We start from the raw sequence: 15,825 nt of genomic DNA, 5'->3' as shown, positions 1-15,825 counted from the left end.
TGCCAGAAAGAGAGAGGATTGGCACGTTACCTTTGGGCGTCTGGCACCCCGGCGTGTGGCTGAGGGCGGCAAAGTCTAAACGAAGTTGACAGATGGAGTCAGTATCGGCCCTGGGGAGGGCGGCCAGGGAGGCTCCGAGCAGCCGCACCCGCAGCAGCACCACTCGGCCCGGCGGGCCAGGAGGAGGAAGGGGGGGCGGAGGGGCGGGGCTGGGTCCACTCCGCGGGGGGCTGCAGGGTCCTGGGATGGGAAGCAGGGGTTGCTGTAGGGGGCAAACAGAAAGAATATTTCATGAAGTCAGAGGTGGTCGAGTTTTGCTAGGGGCGGGGGTCGTCCCCCTAGCAAAACGGGAGTGAGTCTGTGATCCCTCAATTTGCAAGAGGGTGGGTGAGGGAAAGGGGAAGAGGCCGAGAGAGGAATGAAAAGAGCGAGGAGACCCTGGAGAGCGGGCAGCGAGATAAGAGAGGGAGGCGGCCGCCAGGTTGGGAGGGGGAGGAGTGAGCGCAGCGGCCCGAGCGCGCCCTCCCCGCGGCGGCGCGGAGCGAGGAGGGGGCAGGGCGGGGTAGGGGGAGGGAGCGAGGAGGGCGGCCGGGGAGGGCGAGGGAGGGAGGAAGTCCGAGAGACAGAGCGAGGAGCGCTCCTGAAGGGAGACGTCGGGCTCGTCCCCGGGGTCCAGGCCGCGGTCCCACTCGCGGGCGCAGTTGCCCGGCGCCGGCCGCTCGGCCCCGCGGCCTGGGAGGCCGTTGCGCAAGGCAGGGCCCGCGGCTCGGGGAGTGATGCGCCGGGCGTTGTCTCCCGCCTGCCGCCGCCGCCGCCGCCAGAAGCCCCAGAGGAGCTGAGGGAGGCGACGCCGAAGCGCTGGCCCGGAGTGGCCACGGCTGCAGCCCGGGCGGCGGGCTAGGGCGCTCGCCGGGCTTCTGGGCCGACCCCGCTCCGGCGCCTCCGCTCCCTGCCCGGGGCCCGCCCTCGCGGCCCGGCCTCGCTCCCGGGTCCCAGATGACCACCGAGGGCGGGCCGCCGCCGCCCCCACCGCGCCCGCCGCCGGCCCCGCTCCGCCGCGCGTGCAGCCCGGTCCCCGGCGCGCTCCAGGCCGCCCTGATGAGCCCGCCGCCCGCCGCCGCCGCCGCCGCCTCCGCCGCCGCGCTGGAGACCACCTCCTCCTCCTCGTCGTCGTCCTCCGCCTCCTGCGCCTCGTCCTCGTCCTCCTCCAATTCGGCCAGCGCCCCCTCGGCTGCCTGCAAGAGCGCGGGCGGCGGCGGCGCGGGCGCCGGGAGCGGGGGCGCCAAGAAGGCGAGCTCGGGGCTGCGGCGGCCCGAGAAGCCGCCCTACTCCTACATCGCGCTCATCGTCATGGCCATCCAGAGCTCGCCCAGCAAGCGCCTGACGCTCAGCGAGATCTACCAGTTCCTGCAGGCGCGCTTCCCCTTCTTCCGCGGCGCCTACCAGGGCTGGAAGAACTCCGTACGCCACAATCTCTCGCTCAACGAGTGCTTCATCAAGCTGCCTAAGGGCCTCGGGCGGCCCGGCAAGGGCCACTACTGGACCATCGACCCGGCCAGCGAGTTCATGTTCGAGGAGGGCTCGTTCCGCCGCCGGCCGCGCGGCTTCAGGCGGAAGTGCCAGGCGCTCAAGCCCATGTACCACCGCGTGGTGAGCGGCTTGGGCTTCGGGGCCTCGCTGCTGCCCCAGGGCTTCGACTTCCAGGCGCCCCCGTCGGCGCCGCTCGGCTGCCACAGCCAGGGCGGCTACGGCGGCCTCGACATGATGCCCGCGGGCTACGACGCCGGCGCGGGCGCCCCAAGCCACGCGCACCCTCACCACCACCACCACCACCACGTCCCGCACATGTCGCCCAACCCTGGTTCCACCTACATGGCCAGCTGCCCGGTGCCCGCGGGACCCGGGGGCGTCGGTGCGGCCGGGGGCGGCGGCGGCGGAGACTACGGGCCGGACAGCAGCAGCAGCCCGGTACCCTCGTCCCCGGCCATGGCGAGCGCCATCGAATGCCACTCGCCCTACACGAGCCCTGCGGCGCACTGGAGCTCGCCTGGCGCCTCGCCTTACCTCAAGCAGCCGCCTGCCCTGACGCCGAGCAGCAACCCCGCCGCCTCTGCAGGCCTGCACTCCAGCATGTCCTCCTACTCGCTGGAGCAGAGCTACTTGCACCAGAACGCCCGCGAGGACCTCTCAGGTAACGCAGCACGCTCCAGCGCAGCTAGCTGGGCGCATCGCTTCTAGGCCTCCAGGGCTGGCGGCCACTGCCACTCCCACAAACAGGGACCCCGAAGCTAGGAGGTCTGAGGGCACTGGGAAAAGCAGATGCTCGGGAAAGCCGGCATCTTATTCGTGGGAGCAGGGATCAGGGTCTTACTGTCCTCCCGGTATCCCTGGCCAGCAGCTGAAGCTTCAGAATTGTCTGGCTGCTGTGAGCATGGCGTAAAGTCCCCTGCCTTCCTGGACTGTATGGGGATCCCTGTGCAGGAGACTGCAGGTCTCCCGTTCAGAGTCTGACTTAGCTTTGAGAGAAGGCATGTGGCCTTTGGGGCACTTGGCCAGGAAGCTGTGTCTAGTTCCTTTTGTCCCTTTTGTTCCTTGAGTTCATTTTGCTGTACTTTTGTCCCAAAGTAAATGTCAGATTCAGATATGTTCTGTATGTTGGGGTGTCTGTAGGGAGATGTTTGCAGCTGGGCAAGTGTTAAGAGGAGGGGGTGGGAGGGACAGAGCTGGCTCCCAGGATCTTTCACCAAAGGGACATTTGCCAGCGGAGAGGGTCACCAAACTGTTGAAGATTCCTCCCCTTCCCTGCCTCCCCCCCCCAACAATGGACCCACATTGATGATACAGGTCCTGGGTGGCAGGACCTGAAGGACCCTGCTGGGACTCCCCTGAGAAATGCGCCTGCCTTGTGGATGCCACTTGTAGTGTGGCTGGTTTACATTGTGTTGGTTGCAGATTATGAAAATTTATTGACTTGCAGAAGGCGGTGAAAGGTGGGAGGGGACGGTGGGGATGGAAGAGGGAATTTGAATATTTGACCAGGTTAATCTGAAGAATAGAGATAAACCCTTACATTAACCCCTCCCTCCGACCACCTAGGGCTGCAGATTAAAATCCCATGGGCCTGCCAGTCAAAGGCAAGGCCCCAAGCTACTCTCTCACACTGGCCTCCCGCAGCAATGAGACAGTGGCTTGGAAGGTGATGCGTGCTTTATGTGTTCCTGAGCCTGTGTGCAGCGGGAGCAGCAGGGGAGAAGGGAAGCCCACAAATGGGCAAAAGATGTTGGTTCCCTGGACGGTGAAATTTCCCAAATAGGCCTTTTAAATGTGGGTCTCAGAGGTTAACCAAACAAAGACAGTCTTGGCAGGACCACACCGGAGAGGATTTTAGCCTGACTTAACCCACTAAGAACAGTCTTGTTCAATTTTATGGGAATTTCAACAAGTAACCAATACAGGCGGCCTTCCCCTCTTATTTTTGTATTCCCTCGGACCGGCTGTCAATCACACACACACACACACACACACACACACACACACACACACACCTCGGTGCACTGGCCCCTTCCCTTCCCAGCCTGCCAGCTGCCCTCCCCGCTCCCCTTTTCCTCCTCTCCCGGCAAATCCACTCAACTTGAACCCAGACTCTAAGGCTTAGCAGCCTTGGAGAAACTGTACTCTAGGAAGAAAAAAAGCACACAGGAAAGAGACTCCTGACCCTTCTTCAAGGCTGCTGTCGCCCCACCTCATATACTGGGCGCACGCACAAGCTCCCAAAACTTCGGAATCTGGATACACTACTGTCTTGGAGCGGGTGAAAACTGCCCAGCAAAGCAAGCCGGCCTCTGTGCCCCTACCCAGCGGCCTCCGGCGGCCGGCCTTCCCTGGGAGCCTCACAGAACCCCCGACCGAGTCTGGGAACGCTCGGGGGAGACAACAGCTCTGGCCTGACGCCCGACCGGGGCCCTCTGCCCTTCCTTCCTCGCTGTCTTGCTCCCGTCCCTATAGGATACCCACCCAGCCCTGTTGGCATCTCCCTGGAGCGCCAGAGGTGGAGGCTTCAGTGGAGCCGGCCGGATGCATCAGGACCCCGCGGGGCCTCGTTGGGAGCGCGCCGCCCGCTGGGCCGGGGCCCACTGAGACCTGGGGGCCTGGCGAGGCGCGGGGGTGGCCAAGGCAGTCTCCCCAGCACACAGATCAGCACATGTCTACGCGCACACACCCAGCACGACCCTCCCTCCCCCAGCACACCACAAGGGCCGCACCCTCCGCTCCTGGGCCTAGTGGCCACGGTCCACGTGCTCCCGCGGCGCAGGGGCTGCCCTGGAGTTCATTAAGCCCTGCGAGCACTTCAGGAAGGAGCTCGGGCTTCTATCATCCCGCCCAGACATCAAAACGCCGCCGGCCGCCTTCGTGGGCAGGTGTGAGCGCTCGCCCTCTCTCCTGCCAAGCCTGCTATTTTGTGGTCCAGGACTTGCCATCAGAACTTGCTTTAACGCGACGAGGGAACGCACCTGTGTGCAGAGCGCCGCGCACACATCGGGGCTCGCGGGACAGGGCAGCTGCGTTAGAGCAGCGCCGGGCGTGTTCGGGTAGGTGTTGCGGGCAAGGAAATAGGCAGCGGCCACTGAGCAGCCGCCTTGCTCCGTCATTGCGGGGGCACGGCAGGGCTGAGGCCACGCGAGCAGGGCCCGAGCCCGGCAGGCCGTGGGTACGGTTTTCTTGCACTGAAAAACTGAATCCAGCCCGAAGCGACGTGCACTTTATGGTCCCCACACCACTCGGTTAACTAAGAAAAGACCCGGGCGAATGGACCTAACGCAGCCCGGTGCCGAGAGGGCCCGGTCCAGTAGCCGCCGGTACCCAGTGCGCAGGGCACTGCAGGCCGATTGCGCCCCGGGGCCAGGAGGCGCCGAGAAAGCAAAAGCAAAAGCCGGCGGCGGGTGGGGGTCAAGCGGCCCGGCGCAGGCCCGGGACCGGGGAGCCGCCCCGGGAGAGCAGGGTCTGGGCCTTCTGTGTCCCCCTCCAGCCTGGGGCTACCGCAGGGACTCCTCGCGCTGCCAGATACTTCGGACCAAAGGGCATTTCTCTGCGCCCTGAAGTCCTGGCTTCTCTAGGGGAAGTCTAAGACGTTCGGGACCCACGGAGATGCCTGCGGAGGGGCAGGAGAAGAGGCGTGCTTTTCTGCCCCATCCCTTCATCTTGCGATTGGGTTGTTTTCTATCGTCCCCTTTGGCACAGGGAGTCCTCTGCGCTCGCTGCTCTGACCGGCCCAGTTAGTTGGGAAACAAGGCTCAGAACAAGAAAGAAGGCCGCAGTGGTGTTTCTGGGGTAGGCTGCTTGGCCCTCCCCGAAGCCAGGGCTCAGGGCAGCACAGGCCAGGAGCTCTGCCGGGAGAGACCCGGAACCAGAGTCTGGGTCTATTGTCCGGTACCTGTGCTCATTCTGAGGTTAAAGTGCATGCCCCAGCCTCAGAGAATAAACTTGGAATTCCAGGACAGAAGAATCCCCCTTGAGGGGAACTTGCTCTGTGTTTGTGCGAGCATCAAAACAAAACGTAATGATTCCAGAGTAATTCTATGACCTGCAGTTGGTGTGTCTGAGATACTTCTAAAGCTGGACTTTCTCTACCGGTTGTCTAGCAATATACTAAAAGGCACAGCAGCACCTTTTGTACTCTGAGGCAAAATAAGACACCCCGCCATCCACTGGATGACTTTGTTTCTGAAGAGGTTTCTTTCTTTCTTCTTTCAGTGGGACTGCCCCGTTACCAGCATCACTCTGCTCCAGTGTGTGACAGAAAAGATTTCGTCCTCAACTTCAATGGAATTTCTTCTTTCCACCCCTCAGCTAGCGGGTCGTATTATCACCATCACCACCAGAGCGTCTGTCAGGATATTAAGCCCTGCGTCATGTGAACGTGAACGGAAAGAGGCCAAGCCATGGTCGCTCTCTCCTCTCCCCTCCTCAGACGGGGCAGATAGAAACTGGGACGGATTCACGTCACATGCACGCGGATAGCAGTAAGCCGCACACCTGCCACTTAGCCAGAATGCCCGGGATCGCGTTGGTCACTGTTATTTGCCTACTGCTGGAAGAAGGACAACGGCTGGCAAGGTAGCGTCCCCAATCTGAATACCTGCGGGCTCCCACACGAGGGAGAGAGCAGACTCAGGTGGGAAAATGTGCCATGCGTAAGGCATCAACGTGTATCTCTGGGATCTTCGTTGCCTTCAGTAATCAGGGTCTGAAAAAAGCAGACAAGTTGTGTGTGTGTGTGTGTGTGTGTTTGTCTAAGAAAACTTGTGTGCTTTTCAAAAAGGCAGTGCTAAGCACAAGATTTCAAGAAAGCCGCTTCTTGTCGCCTAGCTGAGTGGGAGAGTCATTTTCCCCAGACACTGCATTTGGATACAGGTGCCAAAGAACATTATTAAGGAATTATTTAGAACAATGTGTCTAGTTTAAGAAAGTGGTTTTCAGTATTGTGACAATACAACGTTTTTACAAGGTTGTTTTCTACCACCATATTTTAAAGATATTTTTATGACCTTCATGTATACTCACACTTTGCTTGTATTTTAAAAGGAGGATATATTTGCACTTATGTATACTTTTACAGTTTGCCAAAATATTTTGTTGTAAAATTTTTTTTCAATAAAATGTATATAACAAATAGTTGTTTTAGGGGCTGATTTTCTCTTCGGGCACCCTGAGAGCAATGGATGCCAGTTTCTCCTCCCCGGCAGGCAGCTGTGCAACTCTACCCACACCCCCTCCAGTGGTGTAATTGACATGGTGTGGGGTCTGTGCCTTGAGTAACACAGCCAGGTTCTGATTGTGAGTCTCAGGAAAAAAAGAGTGGAAGAAACGTTTTCTGTTATTTCTTTCTTTACTTCACCCTAGCTGTTTCTGGCAAAACAAAAACCAGAAGGTGAAAGGAACTAGAAAGAAAACCAGGCAAGATACCAAAAGGCAAGGGTTTGATTTGATTTTGGGGAAACCAATTTTGTGCGCCTTTTCTTTTCTTTCCTGTGCCCAGGAAGTGTTCTACCCTTTGCCCTCTCTCCCTCCCGACTGGCACGGGTTGACAGATGTGGGGCACAGTGGTAAGCCCCCCTCCAGGGTTAGATGCCCAAAGAACAGCACCCTGCTTCTTCCCTTTTCACGTTGCAATTTTGTTATGGGTGGCGGTCGCATGCTGTCAGAAATGGGGTTCAGATCTGAAGAATGCAGGGGTAGCCCTGAGCTGCAGGGGGGGGCAGTCTCCCAGCAGGGGGTTCAACTTCCCTGGGGAGTTTAATACAGAAGCTGGACTCCCCACACGTTGCTCTGTGGCTGTGGCCTGTCCCACCCTCCAATTCAGAGCCTGGCTGGCCCCGTTCAGCATCGGCACATAGCAAGCCCAGCAAGCCGGTTCAGCCCTCCCTTCCTCCCGGCCTCCTCTCCCTACTCCTCCCTTTTCACCAGGGATTTAACAAGGGAGCCCCTCAGCCCCTTTTTTCTGTTCTTGCTAGATTTCCCGGTCATCAATGTTACAGGCAGAGCTGGTGACGCTCCCGATGGAAGAGCAAAATAGGCCAACTAGGCAGGAGGACTGACCTTCTGTCCCAGCAGCCCTTCACTGTCATGAGCCGTGTTGGGGACAATGGGTCTGAGAGAAGCAGAGAAATTATCTGCCCCAATCATGCTGTGCATTTTCCTCTCCAATTCAGGGCAGGATTTTTGTTTTTGTTTTTTGCTTTTTCTTTCTTGATTGGAAAACTCACCTTTGATTCTTACCCTTTAAAAGGTCTTTCTCCCAGTCAGTCACCAGGCTCTTGGTATTCGTAGGGAACTGTTTCACACCCCAGGGTTTTTGTATTCTAAGTGAATTTCACTGCAAAGAGCATCTCCTAAGTGAAACATCTTGTTTCCGAAAGTCTTAACCATCTTCCTAATCTTTAGGTTTCCTTCCTATATCTTCTAAAATTAAGAAGTGATTTAAACATTTTTTGTCTCTCCATTATCATATTTGCAGTTAAATAAGGCCTTTTTATTTTCTTTTATAGTGAGCTACTCGGGGGCCTGCTATAAATTATGAAGTCAGTTTCAGAGTTTGCTCCGACCACAGTGCTGTGTTTACATTCCTTCCGAGGCAGCCGGCATGGTCGTAATTTATATCCTAAACACTTGAACGTAACTTGTTTATACAGAGAATGACAGGACCTCAAAGACGAAAACTGCGTCTGCCTGCCTGGTCGCATTGGGAGACCCAGCGCGCCCCCTGGTGGCGCGAGGAGATCCGCCCAAGGCGACTCAACGGATTCTTTCAAGCTGTGCAAGAACTTGACAAAATGACCCGTTTGGTGCTTCCCAATACAGACACTTTTAAGTATCTCACTTTCATAAGTTATGGTTTCCAGTTTTAGGAAATACTTTGCTTTCTTCTTTCTTCTTCCTTTTTTTCTGAGACAGGCTTGTGGTCTATTGCCCAGGCTGGAGTGCAATGGCGCGATCTCAACTCACTGCAGCCTCCACCGCCTGGACTCAAGTGATCCTCCCGCCTCAGCCTCCTGAGTAGCTGGGACCACAGGCACGCACCACCATGCCTGGCTAATTTTTTAATTTTTGTAGAGACGGGGTCTTGCCTTGTTGCCTAGGCGTGGACTTTTTTCTATTTTACTCTTTTCGCCTACTGTCTCATCCTGAAACCAGATCACAATTCCGTAAGAACAGGCCTGACCATGCTCAGCAGGTGCTAAAGCCTTGACTTGCTACATATATACTTCATTTCTAGATTTCTCCCCAAATAAGGCTGTTGTTTTGTTTCCTTTTGAGTCAAAATTCTCTCCTAACTGTCCCTCAAAGACACACACATACACATAGACTCATTTATATTCATCTCTTTTTTTTGGAGAAACATGCAGTGCTTGGCTTTAAAAGTTGCTCAAATGTTAGTGATTTTTTTTTTTTTTTTTGAGACAGAGTCCGGCTCAGTAGCCCAGGCTGGAGTGCAGTGGCAATCTCGGCTCACTGCAAGCTCTGCCTCCTGGGTTCACACCATTCTCCTACCTCAGCCTCCCGAGTAGCTGGGAATACAGGCGCCCGCCACTACACCTGGCTAATTTTTTTTGTATTTTTAGTAGAGATGGGGTTTCACTGTGTTAGCCAGGATGGTCTCGATCTCCTGACCTCATGATCCGCCCTTCTCAGCCTCCCAAAGTGCTGGGATTACAAGCGTGAGCCACCGCGCCCAGCTTCAAATGTTAGTGATTAAACTGAAAGAAAGTGCTACACCTTTATAAGTGAAAATAAATGAACTAACTCAACTAGGGATAAATGCCTCAACTGTTTTTTCGTCAAATGGATTTTGAACTTAGGGTTTCTGCTCATTGGCAGAATAAAGTGGTATATTAAAAGATGTGATTGTTTTGTATAATAATTATTGTTTTTTGTTTGTTTCATTAGAGCTGTATATATAAAGAAAAGACCAGGTAACTACTGAGCATCATGCACCAAGTGCTGGGCACCGTGGCTATCTTACTAAATCTCACACTGCTATCTTACTTAATCCTGTCAATATCCCTCTCATGTGCTGATATTGACCTTATTTACAGATCTGTACTAGCTCCTGACTAGGTCATGACTTTGGGGGTTTGACCCATGTCTTCTGATTTCAGTTTATTTCCTTTGTTTCTCCAACATTGCCTCTAAGAATTTTGCAACTGACACTGCAGATCTTTGAGTGGCAGGAATATTCCCTCTGAAGCAGCAGTTCTCACACTTGAGTGCACATCAGAATCACCTGAAGGGCTTGTTCAGCACAGGCTGTGGGTCCACCCCAACCCCCCATTTCTGATTCAGTGGGTCCAAGGTTGTGTTCAAAGATGTGTATTCCTAATAAGTTAATAAAAGAAGGTGATGCTGATAATGTTGGTCCCGGGACCACACTCTGAAAACTGCAGCTCTTGAAAAGCAGTTTTGATTACAGATCTTTTTATAGGTTCCAATGGACAGGTATTAAGGATAGTCTATTAATTGGTTAAGCAAAGATCTGGAAAGGTTTTTCAAATAGTTTGTCCATCTAAATGCCTCTGTGATTGATTATTGGCCCCTAGGAAAATGCAAGGCTTAATTTCGAACCCTAGGCCAGAAAGCAGGATCTCCCCATTTTTATTCAGAGCAATGAGGCCTCTTGTTTTATTGTAGTAAATATTGCAGAGAGCAGTCAGGTGGAATCATTGAAGTCTACCTGCCTCAGTGGAACAGTAAGTCTAGGTACTTGCACACAGCAGCCAGTCAGAATTCTACAAACAGAAGGAGGCAGTAATGGGACAGGAAAAGAAACTCCCTTATTGGTTATAAAACCTTTTAAGAGTAGAACAGAGAAAAGGCAAAGAAAGAGGGCTGTGATCTCAGAGGATAGCAACAGTGATCCCTAGATATGAATGGGTAGGCAGAACCCTGGATGAAGAAGGGAGAGAGACAGAGAGAGGAAAAGGGAGAGAAAGGAAGAGAGAGAGATGGAGACAGAGAAGAAGGAGGGGAAAGAGGAAGAGAAAGAGAGGAAGAGAGAGGGAGAGAAAAGAGAGAGAAAGGAAGAGAGACACATAGAGAAGGAAAGGGAAAAGAGAAACGGAGAAGAAAGAGAGGGAGGGAAGGAGAGAGGGAGATAGGAAGGGAGTGAGATGTGGTAAGAGAGACAAAGAAGAGAGACTGGGAGAGAAATAGAGATACACAGAGAAGGAGAGACGAAGGGCAAAGATGGGGGAAGGGTGTGGGAAGAAAGAAGGAGGAAGGAAGGAGAGAGACGGAGAGAAAGGGGGAAAGCCGGAGGAGAGGGAAGCAGGGTGGGGGCGGGAGGGGGAGGTAAGGAGGGAAAGAGGTCTGGAGAGGAGGGATCTGCAGGCATTTCCTGAGCTCCTGTTCCTGGAGCTGAGCAGCAGCCCTGGAAGCTGGATTCCTGTCCTCTGAGGCCACCATTATCTCTCCAGGTCCCCAGTGCCAACCCATGAGCTGAAAGACCCATGGACTTCTGTTTTACTTGGCTTGGCCTGAATTCTGGGGAAGTAAGTGAATTCTCTAGTTGTGCATGCTCAAATTTTCTGAACTGCCACAGCAACTTATACAGAATTAGGGAGAACAATCTTGACTTAGATTTTAGGAAATGGAAGTCGGATTTCTGGGGAAAATCTTCAGGTCCCTAGGATAGGCCACGATATGGCATTAAAGGGAATTAGCAGCACCTTCCTGAAAGAAACACTCTCTTGTAGATTCGTATTATACCTAATTACTCTGCATCATGGTGATTAATTCAAAACAGGCACTGACTTATTTAGAATGGAAATATATTTTAATATATTTTATCCGAACGGAAATACATTTTACCAAACCTGCCTCTATGAAACACTATCTTAGCAAGAAAAAACACCACAAATGTAGACATGGCCAGGGAGGGCCAGGGCACACAGACGTCAAGGTCACTGGGGAAAAAATGAAAGTCCTGGAAGTTCTTTTTGAGTTCAGAGTGCCCCAAGTCCACAGCAATCCAACTGATAAATATTCATCTCTCCATGTCCTGGGGGACGTGTGTGAGATACGGAGCCTTGGCCATCCCACGGCTGCATCGCCAGGCCTGTGGGCTTAACTGTATTCACGAGAGCACAGACGGAGCAGAGAGCGGGACAGCTTTCCCTCCGAAGGGCCCATCCCACCCTCCAGCCTGGCAACGGAGGCTCGGTCACAGCTGGGCAGTGACTCGTCTGCTGGGTGGCATTGCATCACCTCCCAAAACGGGCAGAGCACCTCCCCCTCAGATTTGGAAACCGCTGTGAGTTAGGTGGAGTCCAAGCCTGGAGTGTGGGGAGAGGAAGACCTGCCTGGTCGCTCCTCCTTCAGCAGGTCAGAGCGAAGTGTCAGTTGACCGTGTTGATTGACTGACTGGGCCCCAGAGCCTCCATGTGCTAATCCCCGCTAAGAGCTGTTCTTCAAGAAGGAGGGGAAGAACCGGACCTGCTGTTAGAACAGAATTGCTTAGCTGGGTTGAGACACAGGGAACCAGGCCAGGATCTGGCATCTCAATAAGGATTCCGAAGACACCAAGTCCGCTGACGGACTCACTCCGGATGACACACTGGCTCACAGCCTGAGTGAGTGCACATTAGCCCAGCAAGCTTTGGAAAAAAACCAAACCCCCGCGGCCGCCCTGTGGCCCATCCGGCCAGTTCACACAGTCATCCATCCGGGCTAGGCCGAGGTGTACTTTAACAGCTCCCTGAATACAGCCGACAGGTCTATCAGGAAATGCAAATGAAAGCCACAATGAGATACCACCTCACACCCATCTGAATGGCTTTTATCAAAAAGACAGAAAGTAAATAAGTATTAGCGAGGATGTGGGGGAAGGTAAATTAGCACCACCATTTTGGAAAACAGTATGGCAGCTTCTCTGTAGACTAAACATAGAACTGCCAGAGGATCCAGCAGCGCCCCCGGCTGGAGAAAGCTCCATAGGAACTGAAATCCGTGTGCGGAAGAGATGTCTGCTCTCCCAGGTTCACTGCAGCGCTGTTCACAACAGCCAAGAAATGCAATCAACCTATGTGCCCATCAACTGATGAACAGATTTTTAGAATTCCCTGTACATACAATGGAATATGACAGTGGTTCCCAATTATTTTGGCACCAGGGGCCGGTTTCATGAAAGATAATTTTTCCACAGACGGGGCAGAAGAGTCAGGGACACCTGGAATACGGCATAGCCTTAAAAAAGAAGAAAATTCTGTCATTTGAGACCACATGGATGGAAAATGCTAAGTGAAACAAGCCAGCCACGGGAAGACAACTACCACATGATCTGACTTATATGGAGAATCCGAGAGTTGACCTCATAGAAACTGAGTAGAAAAGTGGTTACCAGAGGCTGGGGGAGAAGACGGGATGGGGAAAGGGGATGTATTGACCATAGGGCACAAAGTCTCAGGTAGACTGCCGGGGTAAGTTTTAGTGATCTATTGTGTGCCATGGTGACCGCAGTTAATAATAATAATAATGTATGCTAAAGGAATAGATTCTTCACATTCTCACCACAAAAAAACGGGAAGTTGGTGAGGTGATGGTGTTAATTAGCTTGACTCTTTCTACAATATATACGTAACTCAAAACATCCCGTCGTACCTGATAAATACACAAAATTATTTGTCAATTAAAAATTAAAAAGAAAAAAGCTCCCCTGGTTCTTCGAATGCTCAGGCCATGCTGCTGGAGAGAAGGATTGTGTTTGTGTTTTACAGTCCCCCTCATTCCAGGACAGCAGTCTACAGGTGGGGAAGCTCATGGCCACAGCCGCATTCTCCTAGCTGTCAAGCAAGCCTTCTACACCCCAGTATGCTCGAGCAGACTCCCCAACTCACCCCAGACCCTAACAGCGAGATTTCTGGATGGGCCTGGGGCGGCAGAGGCTTCTGGGGCTCCCTAGGTGACGGCTGCTCTAGATCCATCTCCCTCAAGCTGGGAGCAACCACTGAACCCCTAGACTCTGCAGAGGAGGGTGGCACAGCCCAGCAGGCACCAGGCATAGCCAAGGACGCCCGGGGCTCCAGGCCAAGCACAGGGAAGCCACGGCCTAAAGAAAACACACACAGAGATATACACACACACAGACACACACTCATATACACACACACAGACACACTCATATAAACACACTCATAGATACACATAGACACACATTCACAGACAGACACACACAGAGACATAGACACAAACACACAGACACATGCAGACACATGAACAAGCACATTCATATACACAAAGACACACACTCACATGGAAACACACAGAGACACAGACACACACATACACACATAGACACACATATAGACACACACAGACATAGACACACACGGACATGCACACAGATACACAGACACATACACAGACATACACATACTCATACACACAAACATACACACACACATAGACACATGCCCACAGACTCACAGACATAGACACAGAGACATGGGCACACACACAGAGACATAGACACAAACAGACATAGACACACATAGTCACATGCACACACACATACACACACAGACACATAGACACGCACAGACATAAACACATAGACACAGAGACACAAATACATAGACACACACACATAAACACACACACATTCACAGACACACACAGACACAAACACATAGACACAAACAGACATAGACACGCATACACACACTCACATAGACACACAGAGACACGCATAGGTGCACAGACTCACATATTGACTTACAGACACAGACACACAAACACACACACAAACACACACAAAGACATAGACACCCACGTAGACACAGACACACACACACAGAAACACACACTCACATAGACACAGACACACACGCAGACATAGACAGACACACACGCAGACATAGACACAGACACACAGAGATACTAAGACACAGACACACATAGGCACAGACACACATAAACACAGACACACACACATACACACACACAAACATAGATCCACACACACACACTCACAGAGATATAAATACAGATACAGACACTAACACACACACACTGACACAGACACTCACATAGACACAGATACAGATACACAGACATACACAAGCAAGGATGTAGACAGGCAGACAAAGACACACAAACACGCTTGCACATAGACATCTAACACACAGAGACATATGGACACACACAGACACATATGCTGAGATATGTAGATACACAAAAGCATGCATGCATACACACAGATGCACAGAGCCACACAAACACATAGATACACACAGACACACATAAACACAGACATACAGAGACCCATACTCACACACACAGACATACATGTAGACATGCAGACATGCAGATACACAGAGACACACACACGCATACACAGACACACAGCAACACTCAAACACACACACACACACACACACTCGCACACAATCTGCTATTCAGTTGTGGGTCTATCTGCAAGCACTAAAGGCTGACATCCCATCACGCCTGCCGTCCTCCCAAATCTCCAAATCCACCACAGTGGTTTCATCATCTTCTGAAGTTTCCTTTTTTCTAATCACAACCCTGCTCTAATCCCAGAAACAGAAAGAACTGCCTCTTTTAAATTAAAAGGTTGCTTTTGTTCTCAGAGGCCAACCCAAGCCCCTTAGCCATGGACAAGGCCCCCAGCTGGAACCACAGCACAGGGGCAGCGTCTCCCAGAACAGGCTAGGGAGGGTGCCTCCTCCAGGAGCCCAGAGCCGAGGCTGGCCAGCTGTCTGCGTGGAGTGTGGAGAGGACCTAGTGACTCCAGGAAGCGGTGAGGTCCCAGGGCTCTGACTCAGGCTCTGAACATGGGGTGTCCCCTTGCAATGCTAAGAACAGGGTTTGGTCAGCAAGGGCAATCCCTCTTCCTCTTAGATGACCCATCCTTTTCAAGCAAGTCCCCATCCCAAGAGGAATGGGGCAGGTAGCTGGGCTGGGAGTCCTCCACCCAGATGTGAATCTCTGCCAAGGAGCAGCTGAGCAGCAGTGCCAAGTACGGAGGCTGCTCCAGCTTCAGATCTTCACGGTGGGCACTGGCCGCCAGATCAGTGAGGCCCACAGACAGGCCCCTCAAAGCCCTGTTCCTTACTGTGCCCTGGGAATAACACAAGTACACACACTAAAGATAACGTCCCAGAGATGGCTGTGGGCTGTCTCCTGCCCTCAGCCCCAGGAGTCCCTTCCAGATAGCAGCTCTGAAGAGGCTATGGCCTAGAAAAGCCATAAGGCATCTGCTAGGTCTGTCCTGCAACTGAGTGCCACAGATTGGGTGATTTACACACAGAAATC

General features: G+C 53.1%; 1 protein-coding gene across 1 annotated transcript; it reads left to right on the top strand.

Annotated features, from left to right (window-relative positions):
• The first annotated feature begins 624 nt into the window (after nucleotides 1-624).
• FOXF2 (forkhead box F2) lies at nucleotides 625-6,674 on the top strand. The gene is made up of 2 exons (XM_055263918.2): nucleotides 625-2,191; nucleotides 5,752-6,674. The coding sequence occupies exons 1-2, from the start codon at nucleotides 997-999 to the stop codon at nucleotides 5,913-5,915; spliced, it is 1,359 nt and encodes a 452-aa protein (XP_055119893.1). The 5' UTR covers nucleotides 625-996; the 3' UTR covers nucleotides 5,916-6,674.
• The last annotated feature ends 9,151 nt before the right edge of the window (nucleotides 6,675-15,825 follow it).

This window comes from Symphalangus syndactylus, chromosome 23, assembly GCF_028878055.3.
Source record: "Symphalangus syndactylus isolate Jambi chromosome 23, NHGRI_mSymSyn1-v2.1_pri, whole genome shotgun sequence".
NCBI lineage: Eukaryota > Metazoa > Chordata > Mammalia > Primates > Hylobatidae > Symphalangus > Symphalangus syndactylus.
Note: the sequence above shows the minus strand (reverse complement) of the source record. Positions and strands in the feature narration are given on the sequence as shown.

Bases quoted from the DNA above. Each gene is read 5' to 3' on its own strand.
- FOXF2 (XM_055263918.2), top strand. From the start codon at position 997: ATGACCACCGAGGGCGGGCCGCCGCCGCCCCCACCGCGCCCGCCGCCG. The intron at 2,192-5,751 runs GTAACGCAGCAC...TTCTTCTTTCAG, and splicing joins CGCCCGCGAGGACCTCTCAG to TGGGACTGCCCCGTTACCAG.